This window comes from Molossus molossus, unplaced genomic scaffold, assembly GCF_014108415.1.
Source record: "Molossus molossus isolate mMolMol1 unplaced genomic scaffold, mMolMol1.p scaffold_m16_p_20, whole genome shotgun sequence".
Taxonomy (NCBI): domain Eukaryota; kingdom Metazoa; phylum Chordata; class Mammalia; order Chiroptera; family Molossidae; genus Molossus; species Molossus molossus.
In genome coordinates this window covers 17,332,378-17,351,418 of record NW_023425356.1, presented here as the reverse complement: position 1 = coordinate 17,351,418, position 19,041 = coordinate 17,332,378, and the positions used below count along the sequence as shown (strand labels likewise).

General features: G+C 41.3%; 1 protein-coding gene across 3 annotated transcripts in view; it reads right to left on the bottom strand.

Annotated features, from left to right (window-relative positions):
- Positions 1 to 19,041, bottom strand: part of NOTCH2 (notch receptor 2) — a 166,603-nt gene that overhangs the window by 64,694 nt on the left and 82,868 nt on the right. For all 3 annotated transcript variants that reach the window (XM_036271970.1, XM_036271969.1, XM_036271971.1), the window contains exon 5: positions 16,925 to 17,047. In XM_036271970.1, coding sequence (XP_036127863.1) covers positions 16,925 to 17,047 — 123 coding nt within the window. The remainder of the gene's footprint in view (positions 1 to 16,924; positions 17,048 to 19,041) is intronic.

Here is a 19,041-nt window from a genome sequence, read left to right as displayed (position 1 = left end):
AATAAGAAGCAAGGCTCAGAAAGGTAAGGTAACCTTTCCAAGGTCATAATACAGTAAGTGAGCATGTCATTCAAAGCCAGATCAGTCTGATTCTAACTCTACTGCTTTCTGCACTAAGCACAGATAAGTATCCAGTCCTGGATTTGATCAGCAAGATCTACAAACTAGGTCCCTGATCCTAGAGTTCTAAAGCACAGAGAAGGCATAGAAGCTCGAGACAATTAAAGAACACCCTTGTTAGAAATGAATACAGGAAGAAGGTCACTAAATACTGAAGTAGAAAAGGTTCTTGATGATCATCTGGAAGGGTTGGGTGCATTTAGATCATTTACCTTTTCCTACTACATCCTGGGCTGGAGGGAGGTGCTCATGAAGGCTGGTACAGTTAAGTCTTGAAGATCATCAAAACAACTGATGTGTATTTTTTGGCTGGGATTTAAAAGGAGAAGGTTGGCCCTGGCCAGTGTGGCTCAGCTGGAACATCATCTTGTATATTGAAAGCTGCAGGTTCTATCTCCAGTCAGGGCACACAGTGAAGGCAACCAATCCATGTTCTCGTTCTCTCATTCTCTTTCTCTCTCTTCTCCCTCCTCCCTCCCTCTAAAATCAATGGGTATATCCTTGGGTGAGGATTAAATGAATGAATGAATGAATAAATTAATAAAAGGAAGAAGTTTGGAGGTCATCTGAAGCTTTGAATTCAACTATGGATTCTGAACTGGATACAAGCAAAGGGAGTTATCATAGGTCCATGGGTGGGAGAAGACAGGGTCAAATTGCCTTTGAAGATTAGTCTGCCAGTAGAATATAGGAGGAACTAAAAGCAAAGGACTGACTGTTAATAGGGAAAGAAGGAGAGAGCACTAAGTTATGAGCTACCCAGCACATAAAAGCCTCTGGTGAAAAGGGAGAGCTGTGTTGTTTCCGTGCCTGACCACGCTACTAAATCTTCAATCCAAACAGTCTCAGCATGAATCATCATCTGTCTCCACACACAAACTCTGCTGGTGAACTCCAAAATATGCTGTACAAAGCTCAGTTGGGCAACTTTTTGAGGGCATCAATTACCCCTTAGTAATTTCACCTGCCAGATAAAAGAATAAGAAATCACTTGTTTTTAGAAATTACCTTCTCTGTTGCCACCACGAGTCTGGGCTAACTTGGAATGAAACTTCACACTACCACATCCTTTGCTGACACCTCAGATGCTTAGAGGTTCCTGTAGCTACTAATACTTTTCTGGCTCATAGTTTTGCCTCATAAATACACATATTTCAAATACATATCCTCCCTTCACATATTTTACTCCAGCCATGATGGCTTACTATTGGTTTCTTAAACATTAACTTCTTTCCTACCTCAGAGCCTCTGCATAGCCTATTCTCTCCAGCTCAAATATTCTTCCCCCTCTTATTTATACGGCTAGTTACTTCTTATCCTTTGACCTCTCCTGTAACTTAGGTAGGTCTCCAAATTCACATCCACGAGGGCAGGGCCTGCGTCTGCCTCGCCTCAGTTTACATGCACACACTGCACCAGACACCTGGTATCAGTGGTGAAACAGACCTGGGACCTAATCTACAGTGTCCATTTGTGCAGATGGGGAAACCAGGACCAGAGAGGTACAGTGACTTGTCCACCTTTGCATAGCTAGTTGGAAGAAGAATTAGAAAGACAAAATTAAAAATGGAAATCATTAAGTGCTAACAGCAGATCAAGTTAGTCTTCAACTTGGGAAAGGGGGCTCTGCGCTGACTAATGAGGGACAGGGAAGGATGGAAAAACACAGGAAGAGCAAAATGCCCCAGTAGTGCTAAGGAAGATGGCATTCTGAATTTTTGCTGGAAAATAAGTAGGCTGTATTGGCTTCAGAGGAACAGGATCGCTTTCATGCCGATCTCTTATTGCCCTGTCCTACTGACTGAAAACCAGAGGGGACCTATGGGTACAACTGTGGCCGTAAATGTAACAGTGAACCCAAGAGGGCTGTACTGAAATGGAAACCACGACCTGGACCTCATTAGCATCAAGCTCTGGCCCAGTGGGCTGTGGGCCACGGACCACGAAACAGACACCATTTGTGAGCTGCAATACACTGGGATACAAACAGCTCGTGTGGCTCTCTCAAGACACCACAAACAAACCGTCAATCTGCCTTGGCGTCACAAGTGACTGGAAAGTAAGAGGAGGAGGCAAAAAAAAAAAGAGAAGAAAAGATCACTGAGCCTTAGCACTTTGGGAAGAAGCCCTCTCCCTTCCTAGTCATCTCTCAACTGTGAAGTGTGTGGGAAAAGTTTTATCACATCAACGGCCCTGTTAAGGGTCAACTCTCACTGCAACAATCACCACTGAGAACACATTAAAAAAGAGCTTGGTTGGCCCTTGCCCTGACCCTGCTACCTCCTCTTCTGAGGATAAATCAAAGAATTCAGTCCCCAGTGTCCCCCTCCAACTAGCAGTCTCCCAAGCTCCTGAGTGGTCGAGATTCATCTTCCCATTTCAAGGCAGACATTTTCCATTCCGCTGCCGAAGTGAAGGAACAGGGGACAAGCTTGACCATTCTGTGCCTGCTGGGACTGAAGCTGGTTGAAGCATTCTGAATAAATATTGGAGTCTGCAGGGTCTGCCTAATGAGAGAATGTGTGTGTGCACTTGTGTATACCAGGCCTGGGTATGCAGTAGCTAAGGGGATAGTATAGGGTGAGGGATACATGTATGGATGATGCAAGAATCTCATACTACTATTCCTAGATGCCATCACCTTTTTCCTCACTCCTCAAAATCCTGGCTTCCGTGCATCTGGGTCAATAAATTTTCTAAAAAGTCACCATAACGATATCTACATATACAGTGGATTATGCCATTTGCCTGTTCAAACCCATTGATGATTTCCATTATACTTAGGATACAATTCCAAATCCTATCCAGGTTTTGTACCTACCTCTTCAGACTCTCCTTTGGAAACACTACAAGCTCTACATTCTGACTTTTTTTTTCATTTCATAATTATCACAATCCTTCCTCCCTCAGGGATTTTGGCACATGCTGTTCCTTGTGCCTGGAAAACTCTTATCCCCACCTTTTTCTAATTAATTCTGACTTGCTATCCATAGCTGACATGTCACCTTCTCAAACACACATTACCTGCCTACCCCAAGCTGTTATTTCTGCCTCTTAACATGCTGTGCTTCTTTTTCTAAAGGTATTTATTACAATTCATAATTTGGAAATAATTATCTAATTTATGTCTGTGTTCCTTACTAGACTGTAAGTTGTAGAAAAAATTGGTGATAGCCATTTATCTCATCAGTAAATCCCCAACATTTAGCACAGTGCCCAGCTACTAATATTTTTGAGTAGTATTCAAAAATATGTGTTAAACACATGTTTATCTGCTCCTGCCTTCTCTTAAGTCACTCTGCTCCCAAAATAATAATCATTTTTCAATTTATCTCTTTCACACCTTTAGGGTGTCTCTATTCTATTCAGACTCCCAAAGATTCCATCATCTCTTTATCTACATCCACCAAATGATACACAAAACTTCTCATCCCACCCCACCCCCCACCCCAGGCCTTCACCACACGATTGTCTGTGTGTCCATGGGCTATGCATACTGGTATATAAATTCTCTGGTTAATCTCTTTGTGTCCTCCCTACCCCCTTTTCCTCCCTCTGAGATCTGTCAGTCTATTCCATGCTTCCATGCCTCTGAACCTATTTTGTTCGTCACTTTATTTTGTTCGTTAGATTCCACATGTAAGTGAGATCATGTGGTACTTGTCTTTCTCTGACTGGCTTATTTCACTTAGCATAATACTCTCCAGGTACATCCGTGCCATCTCAAAGGGTAGGAGATCTTTCTTTCTTACAGCTGCATAGTATTCCATTGTGTAAACGTACCACAGCTTTTTTATCTACTCATCTGCTGATGGGCACGTGGGCTATTTCTAGATCTTAGCTACTGTAAATAAGGCTGCTATGGACATAGGGGTGCATATATTCTTTCTGACTGATGTTTCAGGATTCTTGGGATATATTTCCAAAAGTGAGATCTCTGGGTCAAACGGCTGTTCCATTTTTAATTTTTTGAGGAAACTCCATACTGTTTTCCACAGTGGCTGCACCAATCTGCATTCCCACCAGCAGTGTACTAGGGTTCTCTTTTCTCCACACCCTCGCCAACACTTGTTATTCATTGATTTACATATAGTAGCCATTCTGGCAGGTGCTGAGGTGATACATCATTGAAATTCTTATTTGCACCTTTCTGATGATTAGTGACGAGCATTTTTTCATATCTATTGGCCATGTGTATATCTTCTTTTGAGAAGTGTGTATTCAGGTCTTTTGTCCATTTTTTTTTTTTTTTAATCCTCATCTGAGGATATTTTTCCATTGATTTTTAGAGAGAGTGGAAGGTAGGGAGGGAGGGAGAGAAAGAGAGAGAGGAACATTGATGCAAGAGAGACACATCAATCAGTTGCCTCCCGCATGACCCCAGCCTGGTCTGAAGATTGAATCTGCAACCAATGTACATGACCTTGACTGGGAATCAAACCCATGACCCTCAGTCCAAGGACCAATGCTCTAACCAATGAGCACACTATCCAGGGCCCATTTTTAATTGGATTATTGTGTTCCTACTATTGTGTTGAGCTCTATGTGTTCTTTGTATATTTTATAAACTAACATCTTATCTGATGTATCATTGGCAAATATGTTCTCCCATACAGTGGGTTCCCTTCTCATTTTGTTGGTGGTTTTGTTTTTTTGCTGTGCAGCAGCTTTTTAGTTTGATGTGTCCCATTTGTTTATTTTTTTCTTTTGGTTCTCTTGCCCTAGGAGATGTACCAGTGAAAATACTGCTACATAAGATGTCTGAGATTTTACTGCCTATGTTTTCTTCTAGGATTTTTATGGTTTCATGACTTACATTTAAGACTTTCATCCATTTGAGTCTATTCTTGTGTATAGTATAAGTTGGTGGTCTAGTTTCTTTTTTTTCTTTTTTTTTTGCATGTACCTCTCCAATTTTCCCAACACTCTTTATTGAAGAGGTTATCTTTACTCTATTGTATGCTCTTGCCTCCTTTGTCAAAGATCAATTGACCATAATGGTGTGGGTCAATTTCTGGGGTCTCTGTTCTGTTCCACTGGTCTATATGCCTGTTCTTGTGCCAGTGCCAATCTGTGTTGATTACAATGGCTTTGCAGCATAGTTTGATATCTTTATTGTGACCCCTCCAACTTTGCTCTTCTTTTTCAACATTGCTGAAGCTATTTGGGGATCTTTTGTTGTTTCATATAAAATTTTGGAGTATTTGTTCTAGATCTGTGAAATATATCAATGGTATTTTTCTGGGACTGTGTTGAATCTGTATATTGCTTTGGGTAATATGGACATTTTAATGATGTTAATTCTTCCTACTCATGAACATGGTATATGCTTCCACTTGTTTGTATCTTCCTCTGTTTCTTATTTTTAATGTCCTATAGTTTTCTGAGTAGAGGTCTTTTACCTCCTTGGTTAAGTTTATTCTTAGGTATCTTATTTATTGTTGATGTTGCCATGGTAAATGGAATTGTTTTTTTAGTTTCTCTTTCTGAGAGTTCATTATTGGTGTATAAAAATGACATTGATTTCTGAATGTTAATTTTGTATCTTGCTACTCTGCTGAATTCATTTATTAAACCTAGCAGTTTTTGGTGGAGTCATTAGGGTGTTCTATGTACAATATCGTGTCATCTGAATGCCAGTCAGCCCTCATTGATAGAGGTCCTTCTCTTTCAATTGCTTCCATCTGCATGAAAGTAAATAGGCAAGAAATCCATGTTTTCTTAATTCCCTACTGCTGCTACTGACTTCAAACAGTAAAAATTTGTTCCTTAAGCTATTTCTAGGTACAAGACTGATTTTCAAATGTAATCCTCTCACACAATTAGTCCAGTTTTACAGATGTAGTAAAGGCCTGGTCCACACTGAGTAAAGACACTAAAGTATCTCAAGGAGGTAAAGAGAGAAAACCCTGAAAGAATCCAATAACAGCCCTAAATGTGGAGGGGTGAGGGTGGGTCAGAAACAAATGGAAAATGTAATGCCCCAATTCATTCATTCACTTATTCAACAAATATGTACATACTATTTGCCAGGCCTGACCTACACACTGGGAATATAATGGTGAATAAAATAGCTGCAGCTTCTACCCTACAGAACTTACAGACAAATATGGTTTTACAAACAACCAATTATATAGAGGGCAATAACAGCTCTGATTGGTGCATGTTGCCTTGTGGGACCTAATGGCATTCCATATCAAGGCAATGCATTATTTTCGAACAATTCATTTTCCTATAGACTACCCCTTCAAACCACCTAAGTCTGCATTAACAACATGAATTGAACAACCAAATATTAACAGTAATGACAGCATTTGGCTCCATATTCTAAGGTCATGATGGTCTCCTGCTTCAATTATTTCTAAAGTTCTTTCTTTTGTCCATTTGTTTACTGCTATGTAACCCAAATCCAGATGACTCCCTAGTGCCAGACATTGCACAAATCTTAAAACAGACAGAGATAAATACAACAGAGTATTTTGGGAACAGACTCTGAAGTATGCCATCTAATACTACCTTAAAGTCAGAATACAGTCAGCCCTCGTTTATCGCGGTTAATCAGTTCCACACTCTACCGTGATCAATGAAGTTCCGCGAAGTAGGATTCTTTATTTATATACAGTCGTCCCTCAACACTTCGCGCTTTGACTTTTGCAGCTTCACTCTATTGCGGTTTTTCCAAATGTAGTGAAGCCACGAAAGTAGAAGCAGGAAGTGGCGAGGGACGACTGTAAGCTGCATTATGGCTGAATAAACTTTAAATTACTGAGACAGAGAGAAAGAGATGGAGAGAGACTTCATATGTTAACCAGGTTGTATAACAGTGTGTATGTGTGTGAGAGCCTGTGTGGGAAGGGGGTGAAGTGGAGAGTATTTCAGACTCAAGGAAATGTACGTGCATTAGGTTTGAATAGAAGACAGAATGTGTCTCATTTGAGGCAATGAAAAAAATCAGCGTGGCTCAGTCACAAGGTATGCATCAGGGAGAGACGGCTACAGAGGGAGTTATCTGCAGAGCCTTGGAACTCTATCCAAAGACAAGGACCCAAAGAAATGTTTTAAGCAGAGAAACAACACGATCCAATTTGTGTTTCAGAAAGCCCACTTTGTTGCTGTGGGGAGAATGGACTGATCTCCATCTCCCCCTTCCAGGTTAACAGCAATTTAAAACACTGGGGAGTTACAGGGCTCCCGAGGGCACTATAGCAACAAGAAGGGCTGTGGTGCATCTGGGGCAAATTCCGGATGCAGCAGCACCAAAGAGCATCCAGGCTCAGTCTGTGTATGGAAAGCAAAGGATGGGACGTTCAGAAAGCTGAGCCCTGGCACAGAGGCTTCTCCACACAGAGAAGAAAACGGTGCCAAGCTTCAGTCCCCCTGTTAGGAGGCGCACACATGATCTGGTCCTTCCCCCACTCCATGGGCTGCTGGGCTGTCGGGCAGTTTACATAAAGAGCCCCTCACTTCCCTTGGAGAGAAAACTAACAGCAGCAGGGTTTCAAAAGAGAATCAACCTACTCTGTTTATGGGCAAGCAGCTACTACGAGCAGAATGAGTAAAATGGAAAAAACAACATGGGACCTAGTAAAACATTATGAAACATGAAAGATGGGGAATGTACCACATAAGACACAGATGAAGAGCATACTTGTGAAAAAATATTCACTTCCAGAAACTAAGACATTTTAGAAAGAACTGATTCTGTATTCTCAAGAAATTTAGACATATCTAAGTCTAAAAAGAAATTTAAAACAATTTAGGACATCAGATTCGGATAAAAGGAGACAGGCTGAGAGAAAGGCAGAAAGAGAGAGAACCTAGATACAATGAGTAAATATTATAATAATATAAAATGCAGTTCAAATAAAAATCAGAATTGGAAGCTACAAAGTCAGAACTAATAGTGAAGAAAAATAAATCAGTGTTATGAAGGAAAAGCTTAAGAAGTTCTTGTAAAATGCAAAAGAAAAAACAGCAAATTTAAATAGTGGCAGAGAAGACTTGGGCCATGGGAAAGAAAGAAGACCTAATGCAGCCCTGGCCGGTCTGGCTCAGGGTCAGAGCCTCCGCCCGCCGTCCAGAGAGACCTGGGTTTAGTTCCCGCTAAGGGCACGTACCTCGGCTGCAGTTTGTCCCTGCCCAAGTTGGGGTTGTGCAAGTGGCCACTCGATGTGTCCCTTTCACATTGATGTTTCTCTTTCTCTCTCTCTCTCTCTCTCTCCCTCCCGCCCTCCCACTCTATCTGAACAAAAATAGAAAAATGTCCTCAGGTGAGGATAAAAAAAAAAGGACCTGAAAGAAGACCTAATATAAAGAGAATAGGTGTTCCTAAAAACACAAGAACAGATGAAAAAGACAATATTTTCTGAGGTGAAGAACAGACCTAAGTTTGCAGATCCAAAGGGCTCAAAAAGTAGTAGGATAAAATACCTGTAACCAATATTGGTTAAAGATTTTATTTGAGAGAGAGGAGTGACAGACTTGTCTGACATCAGACTTCCCTATAATATTCACAAGAAGCAAAGGAACAATGTCTAGAAACCTGATTAGATTAATCTGACCCAAGAATTCATTATCTAGGCAAGATGCCATTTGTGTAGGAAGGCAACTAAATCAAAAAGTATTTTCCAAAAATTCAAGCGCTCTGAAGATAGGCCAACATTTAGTTTTTCTGGGGGGAAAAAATACTCAAAGATGTACTATTTACCTGAAAAAATAAAAATTAAAATAAATAACTCAGAAATGGAAAGGTTGTGCTATGAAATGTACTGGTAGTTAACACAAAGCAAGTTATACATAGAACTAAGTCTAAAACATGACAAATTGGATTATAAAACAGTGTAAGTCTCAAGAAAGATTTTTAAAGAATATGTATAAAGGTTTAAAATTCAATACTGATAATACTATATGAATATTTAAATGCAAGGTCATATAAACGGAATCTGGAGAGTGAAGAAACATTACTCCTCACCTTACAGAAAAGGCATTTGGTACACAGTTTCATTCTGACACTAAAAAATAGAGAAATGGATTCAAATCTAAATTTTTCTAAACATGAATACCTTTAAAGATAAAAGGAACGTTAAATGCTATAATTTAAATCCCTCACCTCCATCTATTGTCCTCATGGACCACTTCCCCCTCCTTACGTGACTTAAGCACATGGCTTGTGTTCGTCTCACTCTTTCCTCTCCCATCTCCCATGAAACCAGTATCTGGGTTGGGCACCAATAACGTCATCTGAGCCAAGAGTTCTTAATCTTCCCAGCTCAACGGGCCTCCACATCTACTCCGCATCACACACACGCTCCCATTCTGGATCTCATTATATGATATTCGTTGTTCCAATTCCAAAATCTCAAACTTGGTACACTCTCTGACTATAACTTTGCATCTCCCCCCTTCTCCATTCCCAACAACCATTTCACCTACTTTATCCCTCACTAAAACTTGTAAAAGTAAGCCCCTCCTAAATAATCTAGTTCACTAACCAACCCCCTTCTAGCTGTCTTAAATCTTAGTCCAGCCAAAGTTCTGTGGTCAGTCACACGAGGGAAGTTTCTGTCCCCTGTAGCTCTGGCCCTGCACTTCCCCCTCCCCCTTTCCAGCTGTACAGTATCTTGAGTGTCTACGCCCCCCCCCCCCCCCCCCCCCGTCCTCCTTCCTCAACACCCACTTTTCTTTTTAACCCCTTGCAATCTGGTCTCTTTCTCTACGTTGAAACTACATTTTAGAAGATCTCCAATTACTTCAAAAATTCTGATTAACTCTGTGCAATTACCATTCTAATTTGAGTCTCCTGGTTGTCATTCATTCAACAACCACCAATTGTTAAAACTGGCCCTGGGAATGCCAGTTAGTAACACCAGTTCACAACCCTCCGGAGACCGAGAGCCCTCTTGGTGAAGCAAGCATATAAACCCGGACGAGCAATACAATGCTCTAGGCACCACAGCAGAGGCACGCAGGGATGAGTTAAGGACTTACTCTTGAAGTGCACGCCCGACTCAGGGATGCTACAATGGCGAGCTTCTTCCCAATTCTCACATCCCCTTTTCTCACCTTCCTTCCTTGGATCCCTTTCCTCATCCATTTTCTTCAGTGCAGACATTTCTCACAATTCAGGTCCCAACCCTCGGTTCTTCTCACTCCACACACTTACCCTTACAGACTTGATACATTCCCAAGGCAACCAAAAATAAGACTCAGAATCTGAGTCTCTAGCCCCTACTTCTGTTCTGACCTCCTGTGTCTTACAGCTGAATGTTTTTCACTCGGAAAACTCACCTCAAACTCACCATCATCTCTAGCCCATTTCTCTGTCAATGGTCCCCACATTCTCCCATTACTCAGATTCAAAACAGAAGTTAACTCTTCTTAGTCTCCTGCCTCATCCAATGGAATACTTTGATGGCCCCGATTCTTATCCATCCTTTCAAACCCATGTCTGTTCATGCTTTCTACCTCCTGTTGTGGTTACGTAGACTTATTTCTTTCTAGTAAAGTTGGCCCTTCTTTAAAGGTAGAAATTGATATATTTCTTCATGTCCCTTACAGCATCCAGCATAGTACACTGACTACAACAGTTATTCAATAAATATCTGTTACTGAAGCTACCTTACAACCCTTCTGTGAGGGCTTTAAAGCCAGGAAGTGAAACCGCATCTTGCCTGGAATGCAGCCAAAGCCAGACACTGAGTCATGGGCCAGGGCAGAAAAGATCCCTCAGTCTCACCTCCTGCATTTAGTGGGGGGCTACATGAACCATTCACCCCTGTTTCCACCAATACAACCACTAATCAGCTCTGGGGTGAGGGTGCTTCAGGTTAGCATTCCTGCAGTCTGCCCAGCTGACAGCAAACTGAAACTGGGGTGCAGAAGCAGAATTCCAGAAAACGGGCTTTATCGAGGCTTCACAATCAAGTTGGCAGCAAGGAAACTGAAATGGGAGGAGCATCGGCCCATTCCCCCACACAGAACGCAAATGAGAAAATGTCTACAACCCCAGCTATAATTACAGTTTCCACTCTCAACCAGAAGGAGCAGGAAAGTGGTGTGGGAGAAGCCTCATCCCAGAGACTAGCTTGTCACCAAATAGAGGCCAGACTGGAACGGGAACATCCAGTTCAAAATCAAACCACCACCACGAAAAGACGCCACTTCCAGCCATGAGGAGCTCACGCAGCGCCTCTGGCCTCATGTTCCCTGCTGATTCATGCAAAAAAAATTTTACTGCATTTGGAGCAACCAACAGCAAAGGGGATCTCAACCCACTTTCCAGGCTCGCTGGGTTATGAAGGAGAGCTGAGAGAAATCGCGGTCAGTTCACTGGACCCGTGGCCACCTAACTTCCATTGTTCACTTCTGCTTAGTGTCCCTCAGCACTATTCCAAGCCCAAGCTGAAATTACATGTCTGGGTTAATAACAAGCACAGGAAAATAAATCACATCTGCCCTAGGAGTGAACCCAAAACCAAAAGCTGCCAGAGAGGAATTTGTGAGTTGAGTTTAGAGGCAACTTTAATTTTGAAGGAAATGAACCTTTAAAAAGAAAATTCAAATAACAATCTACGCAGACAAAACATTAATCTACACTGCCTTAGTTCACTTGGGGCCTTTCATGAATTTTTTTCCTAAGTGGCTACCTGCCAGAGCAGACCTTCTCTCCGAAGATGGCAGGTGGCTTGTGGCCAAATACAGAAACAGTAAAACCACGTGCGCTCAGGCTCCCTCGAATCCTCGGGTGTATTTCCATGTTGTAAAGAACCTATTTCTACAATAAGACACCAATAAAAAAGTTAATCATTTGTCCAACCCCAATTCCATTTCTTTCTTCTACCTGGGTTTTAGCTCGTCAGGAAGGGGGGTAGCTTTTGAAGGCACAAACTAATACCAGTCTACACAGCTACGTCAGGTAAAAAAGTTCTATGTCGGGCCAAAAAACAGTTCTGCCCACCACTGACGCGGAAACCACGCCAGAAACGGCCGCCATGCTTCCCTCTGGTGAAGCTAACACAGGCCCCTCTACAGACAGCTACAGTCCACCCTCCACCACCAGGATCCGAGAGGACACACCCACAAGTAGCCGCAATAGTAATACCTACAGAACATCTCTGCAACGAAAGTAGCGTGTCCACTAGAAATATCTCAGAGATACAGAGGTAATTTTACATTTTCTGGTAGCACTTTATTTTATTTTAGTACTTTCCCCTAGTGGGAACCGAACCCGGGACTTCTGGTCCACAGGCCGACGCTCCAACCACTCAGCCAAACTGGCCAGGGCTCTGGTAGCACTTTAAAAGGGGGAAAGGAGCCCTGGCCGGTTTGGCTCAGCGGTTAAAGCGTCGGCCTGCGGTCCTGAGAGACCCGGGTTCGGTTCCCGCTGGGGGCATGTACCTCGGTTGCAGTTTGTCCCTGGCCCTGGTAGGTTGTGCGGGTGGCAGCCACTCGATGTGTCCCTTCACATCGATGTTTCTCTCTCTCTCTCTGTTCCTCTCCCTCCCCCCCCCCCCCCACTCTACCTGAACAAAAAATGGAAAAATATCCTCGGGTGAGGATAAAAAAAAAAAAAAAAGGAGGGAAAGGACACTGGTAAAATTAACTTTAATGTTATATTTTATTTAACGCAATATATCTAAAACCGCATTTAAGCATCTAATCAATATTTAAAACATTACTAATGAGACGTTTTACTTATTTTGCTTTGTTTTCAAAATCAGGTATTTCACAGTTGTGGCACATCACTTCAGACCAGCCGCATTTCAGGTGCTGACTATCAAGAGGTGGCTAGTGACTGCCACATCAGACAGCATAATCTAGCATGTTTTATAAGATAATTATTTGCTGTGTAAATGAAAAACTCTGAAAGCTTTTTATTGCACCATATATTTGCTCAAAAGCCCAATAGTAACGAAGAGGTATTAGTTCCATAGATGGCAAATAAACCTTCCCAAACTAAGTGGGGTGGGAGAGCCGACTCATTCACCTGAAATCAAACCATAAATAGACTTGGAAAAAAGCTCTGGTCATCTGAAGTCTAAAACTTGCTACATAAGACCAAGGTTTCTATGCATGTGTACATACAACACAGTATGTATCAGGCCCTTCTCATTAAAAACATGGCAAATTCCCCAATCTCCATTTATTTCAAATTGATACCTAGGTTTTTCATCTATATAATCCCATCCATCCTTTTTCAGATAGCTGGAAACTTCATTCCCTAAACGAATAGCCTGCTCCTTCCTTTTCTATTTTGTCAAAAGCCTGCCCTGGCCAATTTGGCTCAGCGGTTAGAGTGTTGGCCTGTGGACCAAAGGGTCTCAGGTTCAATTCCAGTCAAGGGCATGTACCTAGATTGCAGGTTTGAACCCCAATCCCGGTCTGGGTTGTGTGGGAGGCAACCAATCGATATGTCTCTCTCACACTGATGTTTCTCTCTCCCTCCCTTCCATGCTACCTAAAAATCAATGGAAAAATATCCTCAGGTGACGATTAACAAAAAAAAAAGTCTATTTTGTCAAAAGTCAGACCAAACAGTTCATGCTTAAACTCTACAGCTGGAAATTGTAAAGAGGATTATGAATAAAGTTGTAGTAAAGCTTTTAGATATAATGAAAAAACCACCAGACTAAATATAAAATATTCACTTAATATTAACTTCTAACCTCAAAGTAACTAGATAAACTTTTAAAACGGAAAAACACAAAGAGTAAATCACCATATCCTAGAATAATGTAACTATAAGTTGAACTTTCAATCAATTAAAAAGAATCAAAGTTCTTAAAAATAAAATTAAAAAATTTAAAAGATACCCATAGAGTAAATTTGTACAGGAAAAGACCACAGGCTGACTTGGAGTTCAGCAAGTTTAGGTTCAAACTCTAGCCCAACCACTCTGTGCCTTGAGCAAACTGTTTACCCCTTCCAAGATCAATCATCATCTGTAAAAAGGATATTTAACAAACTCTACTCCTAAAACCATTATTGCAAAGGTTATACAGAATAAAACACTGCAATTAGCACTGTATTTGGGTGCTAATAAACATTAGTTAACTCCCAGCTCCCAGCCCCAGTCATTCCTTTAATTTGTATAAAGCAGAAAATACTAATCTGAATTTATAGCTTTAATATCAATAGAAACAGGAACCCTAAGACTCCAAATTATTTTTCTATTTTTATAATGAGGTGGGGGCTTGGATGGTAACAGGTCAGCTACATGCTACTAGAACATAGGTCTGTAAAGAGCTCTAGGAACTGATGTCATCTATAGAACGTACTACCAGCCTGTAACTCGATACTTCCCACACCCCGGGCATACGACAATGCCAATGTTCATGTGATGAACATTATCACAGAGGACTGTGTGGGATAGGGAGCAAGCCCAGAGGAGAACACTGGGTTTAGCCTGGAGAGGAGTAAAAGGGGTCAGGCTGCTTCCTGAAGGAGGCAGCCCCTTAACCTGAGCCAGGCAGGTAAAAAGCAGGGAGGACATAAGGGAAATCCAGAGAAAAGGAACATCATAAACAGAGACACAGGATGTGGTAGATACAGAACTGGAAATAGTTCTTATTGCCGGAATATGAAGTACTGTTGGATACATGAAAAGCCTGGAGAAGCAGACAGGGCTGGGGCCAGGAAGGAATTCACTCATATGAAGAAGAAGAATCTCGGACTTTATCCTGTTGCTGATGAAAATAGCAAAAAACAAGGTCACCAATGGAAGTCAAAGAATTTGGAGGAGAGACATATAGGAAAATGGTGGTGAGAAACCAAAGACTGAGGTTCACTTTAAATGACATAATAATTAGATATGGCCACACTGAACTTACCCATCATTTCTGCTATCCTTTCTAGAAATACAACACATAGAGAAAGAAACGTCTTCACAGAAAAGAGGTATTTATTAAACATCCTGGGGTCAGAAATTTTGGTAAATTATCATTTCACTAGGAAAGTTTCCCCCAAGATTGGGTCTTTCTAATTAATGTCAAAGCAGGAAACTGAGTGCAGTATCAATGGAAAATCAGCAACGACATCACAATATCATTTCATCTTGACTAGCATCAGAAGCCTGAGGCCACACAGAGTCACTCCCACACAGGTCTAGGGGGAGAGGAGGACATGGTCAAGTCCTCACAAGCAACTTACCCACTGTGAGGGACATTAAGGAGAAAAAAAATTCAAATCTTTCCAGTTACTGTCATGTAATAAATTTCATAGTAATTTTTGTTGTTGTTAATCCTTACCGAGATATGTTTTTCCATTGACTTTTTCAGAGAGAGTGGCAGGGAATGGGGGAGGGAGCATAGTAATTTTTAAGTTGGGGGGGAAAAAAAGGCCTTAGAAAAATCTACCAGAGAAAAGGCAAAAGCTAGAGAGAGAAAGACAGAAAGAGCAGAGTGTTGGGAGTGAAGTCCTAGGATCAAGACAGAAGAAATTCTAGGGGAAATCCAATTCTAGGAAACCCAGTGGGAAAGTATTAAAAAAGGACAGTTTGGGGATTAAAAGCAGAAATGTGTGCCTTTCCAGGAAATCATGTTATTGAAGTTAAAAAACCCTTTTAACTATTTTTTTATTCATAGTCTACAACTCTAAAAAGTACTCTAAATAATTAGCTGCTACAGATAAGGGGAAGCAATTCGTGGTACTAAATATCAGGTAGTGTTGGCAGCAATCCAAAACCAAGACTTCTCTGCTGGGCACCATCCCTCACTGGTATTGTAGTTTCTGCCTTACACTGTAAGTTATTCTTGGGTTTCCACAGTAAACCAATCAATTTCTCTCCAAGGGGCTCAGTTCTTAATCACTTAATCAGGTCTTAAATGCCTCTACTTTCAGTTAGATAAATAAACAGAAATTGGATCCAAATGTCTGCAAAAACTCACTTAACTTTCAAACAGAAGTTTGACAATAGACAAACTTCTGCCTAAGACAATATCAGAAACCTCCAAGAAGTTGTAAAATTAAGCAAGACTACTCTTCTAATATCAGAGGCAAAACAAAGTCTATTTTGTCCTGTGTACCAAAAGGACACAAAAAGGGAAAAAGTAGAGATAGGTGTCATAAAAATGTATCAAAAGTATCTGTCCAGTCCTTTGCATAATTATAGGACACAACAGTAAGACGGGACCGAGTTCTGTGTGTGAGCAAACAATCCTCTGAACTCTTGAGGTCTCTATAACTTGTAGTGTTGTTGTTGTTGTTTTTAAGTTGGAAGAGGAGTATTCTAAAAGCCTTTTCATATAATTATGAATATTCTTTGATACTACACCAAACTTGACAAGTTGCAGTGTTTTTGCCCCAGCTTTATTGGGATATGATTGATATATAACATCGTGTAAGTTTAGGGTACCTAATGTGATTATCTGATATATATATATATATATGTTGCAAATAATTACCACAATAAGATTAGTTAACACATCCATTACCTCACATAACTACCATCTGTGTGTGTAGTAAAAAACATTTATATTTTTGCACATAAGCATGTTCTTTTCCTCTCAAATATTTATTGTGCATCTGCTATGTTCCAGGCAATGTGCTGCTTTTCCCAGATAACCTCCAAGTCTACCAGTAATGCTCTTCTCTCATATCTGCCATAACACCTAGCACGGTGCTGAGTTCAGAGCAACCGCCCAGTAAATACCTGTGAACGGATTTCTTTAAGGGAACACAGGAGAACACAGACGGTTAGCACAATGATCTAGCACAGAGACCCTAGTGAAAGGTGCCTACTTCAATAACAGCCTGTCTCTGGTTACCAGTCCACGCCCCGGCCTGGCTGATGTGCCACTGTACATACCTGTCCACTGAGGGGGGCAGCGGCAGTTGTAGGTATTGACCCCATCCACACAAACCCCTCCATTCTGACACCTGTGGTTAGGGCAGTCATCAATATTCCGCTCACAGGTGCTGCCTTCAAAACCTGGTAAGAGAAGAAGAGAAAATGATGAATTCTGCAGAGAAGAAATCTTCCCTCCTGCTGCAGGACATGGGCATCAGAACAGACTGACTTCATTATTTCAGTTCTGTAGCCAGCAGGTTGCTCAACCCAGAACTCACTATATTAAAAAAAATTCCCCAATTTTCTGCCTTCTCTTGCCCCCAGCAAAGCTAGACAGTTAAAGTGACTCATTATGCCAATGGCATGCTTTCACAGTTACCTCATCAGTGTTTCATGAAATAAAATCCCAGTGAAGATAAATCTTACTTGGGACAGCTATTTACTGGTTCTTTAAAAAAGGGTATTATATTTACTCCAGCTCCATGCTAGATTAATGAGAAGAACAGATAAAAAGTTATCTAATTAGATTTAAATTCCCATTCCCCCCCCCTCAAGATGGTTGTTTGGGAAAACTAGGAGGGGGTGACAGGCATAAGAAAAACACTAAACTTAAAGTCTGAAGATGTAAGTCAAGTTTCAACCTCACTATCTACAGGCGACTTAAGATGTGGTAAATTCCCGACTCTGAATCAGCTTCCTCATCTGTGGAGTCAGGCTGGCTCCACCTGCCTGGCCTGCCTTTCTAGGTTGTGTAAGTGCCGCATTTCAGGCCAAATGCAATATAAATATAAAAAGCTATCTGAAAATGGGGTGGCATTATTACTAATTAAACTTCCCAGCCTTCAAATTCTTCACCCTCCTCTCTACATCTACAGCACTGCTTCCTTCCTCTTGATTTCCGCCTTTTATGAAAAATGAAACTAGCACATCAAACGTCACCCTAACTAACCACAGTAATTTATATATCGGGCTTGTCCCTTTCTCTCTCCTTGCTACCAAATCCCTTAGTTATTAAAATAAAAGACTACCAGCTTTAAAACAAGAGAATAGTCACTAAACATTATCCTATTTGAAATACAGTATGACTCTGTACTTGACCTCTGTAGAAATGTCCTTGAAGGTTCCTCTCTCACACTAAGCACTGGGGTATAACTGAGTACAAGAGACAGAGTCCCTCTTCCAGGGCATTTACAGCCCATGGGTGGGAAAGACATCAGTCACACCTTGGCTTTGTCCATTTTACCACAAGCTACGGTGGTACCAGTATCTGCTCTGTTACACCGGAACACGGCTTGTTTCTCTGAATGCAGTGGTAGTCATATAAAATAAGACAAATCAAGTGGCCAAGACAATTCCCCAGAGACCAAAGGAAATCACCTCACAGAAGATGGGGATAAGTGAAAACTTGACTGAATAGAATTCTGTTCCTCTCTATATTGGCTACTTGGGCCATTCAAGAAGATGAATCACTAAGGAAGCTTGAAAAGGACTATGAAAAATTTTATAGACTCAGATTTTTTTAAAAAATTATCATATTACTCATATATCTGTTTATTCCTATGAAAGTCTTACAAATGGACTGAGTCAGAAAATGTTATGATAAAGTGAGGGGTCACCCTGGCCGGTTTTGCACAGTGGTTAGAGCATTGGCCCTTGGACCAAAGGGTCACGGGTTCAATTCAGGTCAAGGGCATGTACCTGGGTTGTAGGTTCAATCCCTGGCCCCTTGGCCCTAGTCAGGGTTGTGGGGAGGCAACCAAACAATGTGTCTCTCTCACAGACACATCAGTGTTTCTTTCTCTCTCTCCTTCTCTGTCTCTGTCTCTCTCCCCCCTCCCCCTCCCTCCTTTCCACGCTCTTAAAAAAAAAGTCAATGGAAAAATACCCTCGGGTGAAGATTAACAAACAAACAAACAAATAAATTACATAAATATAGGACAAATCTGCAGGTCCACCAAGCAGCAGTCCCTGAACAAGAACTGAGTGAGGTCTCTGTTCCTAGTCTAGTGCTCTTAATGGAAACAGTCTTTAGAAAAGCGAAAGATTCCGTTTTCGACTGTGGGAGGGAAATGGGACTCCTGGCCCACCACTGCTAGAAGTTGTGTGGTCTAGTGATGTTCCAGAACTGGTAATGG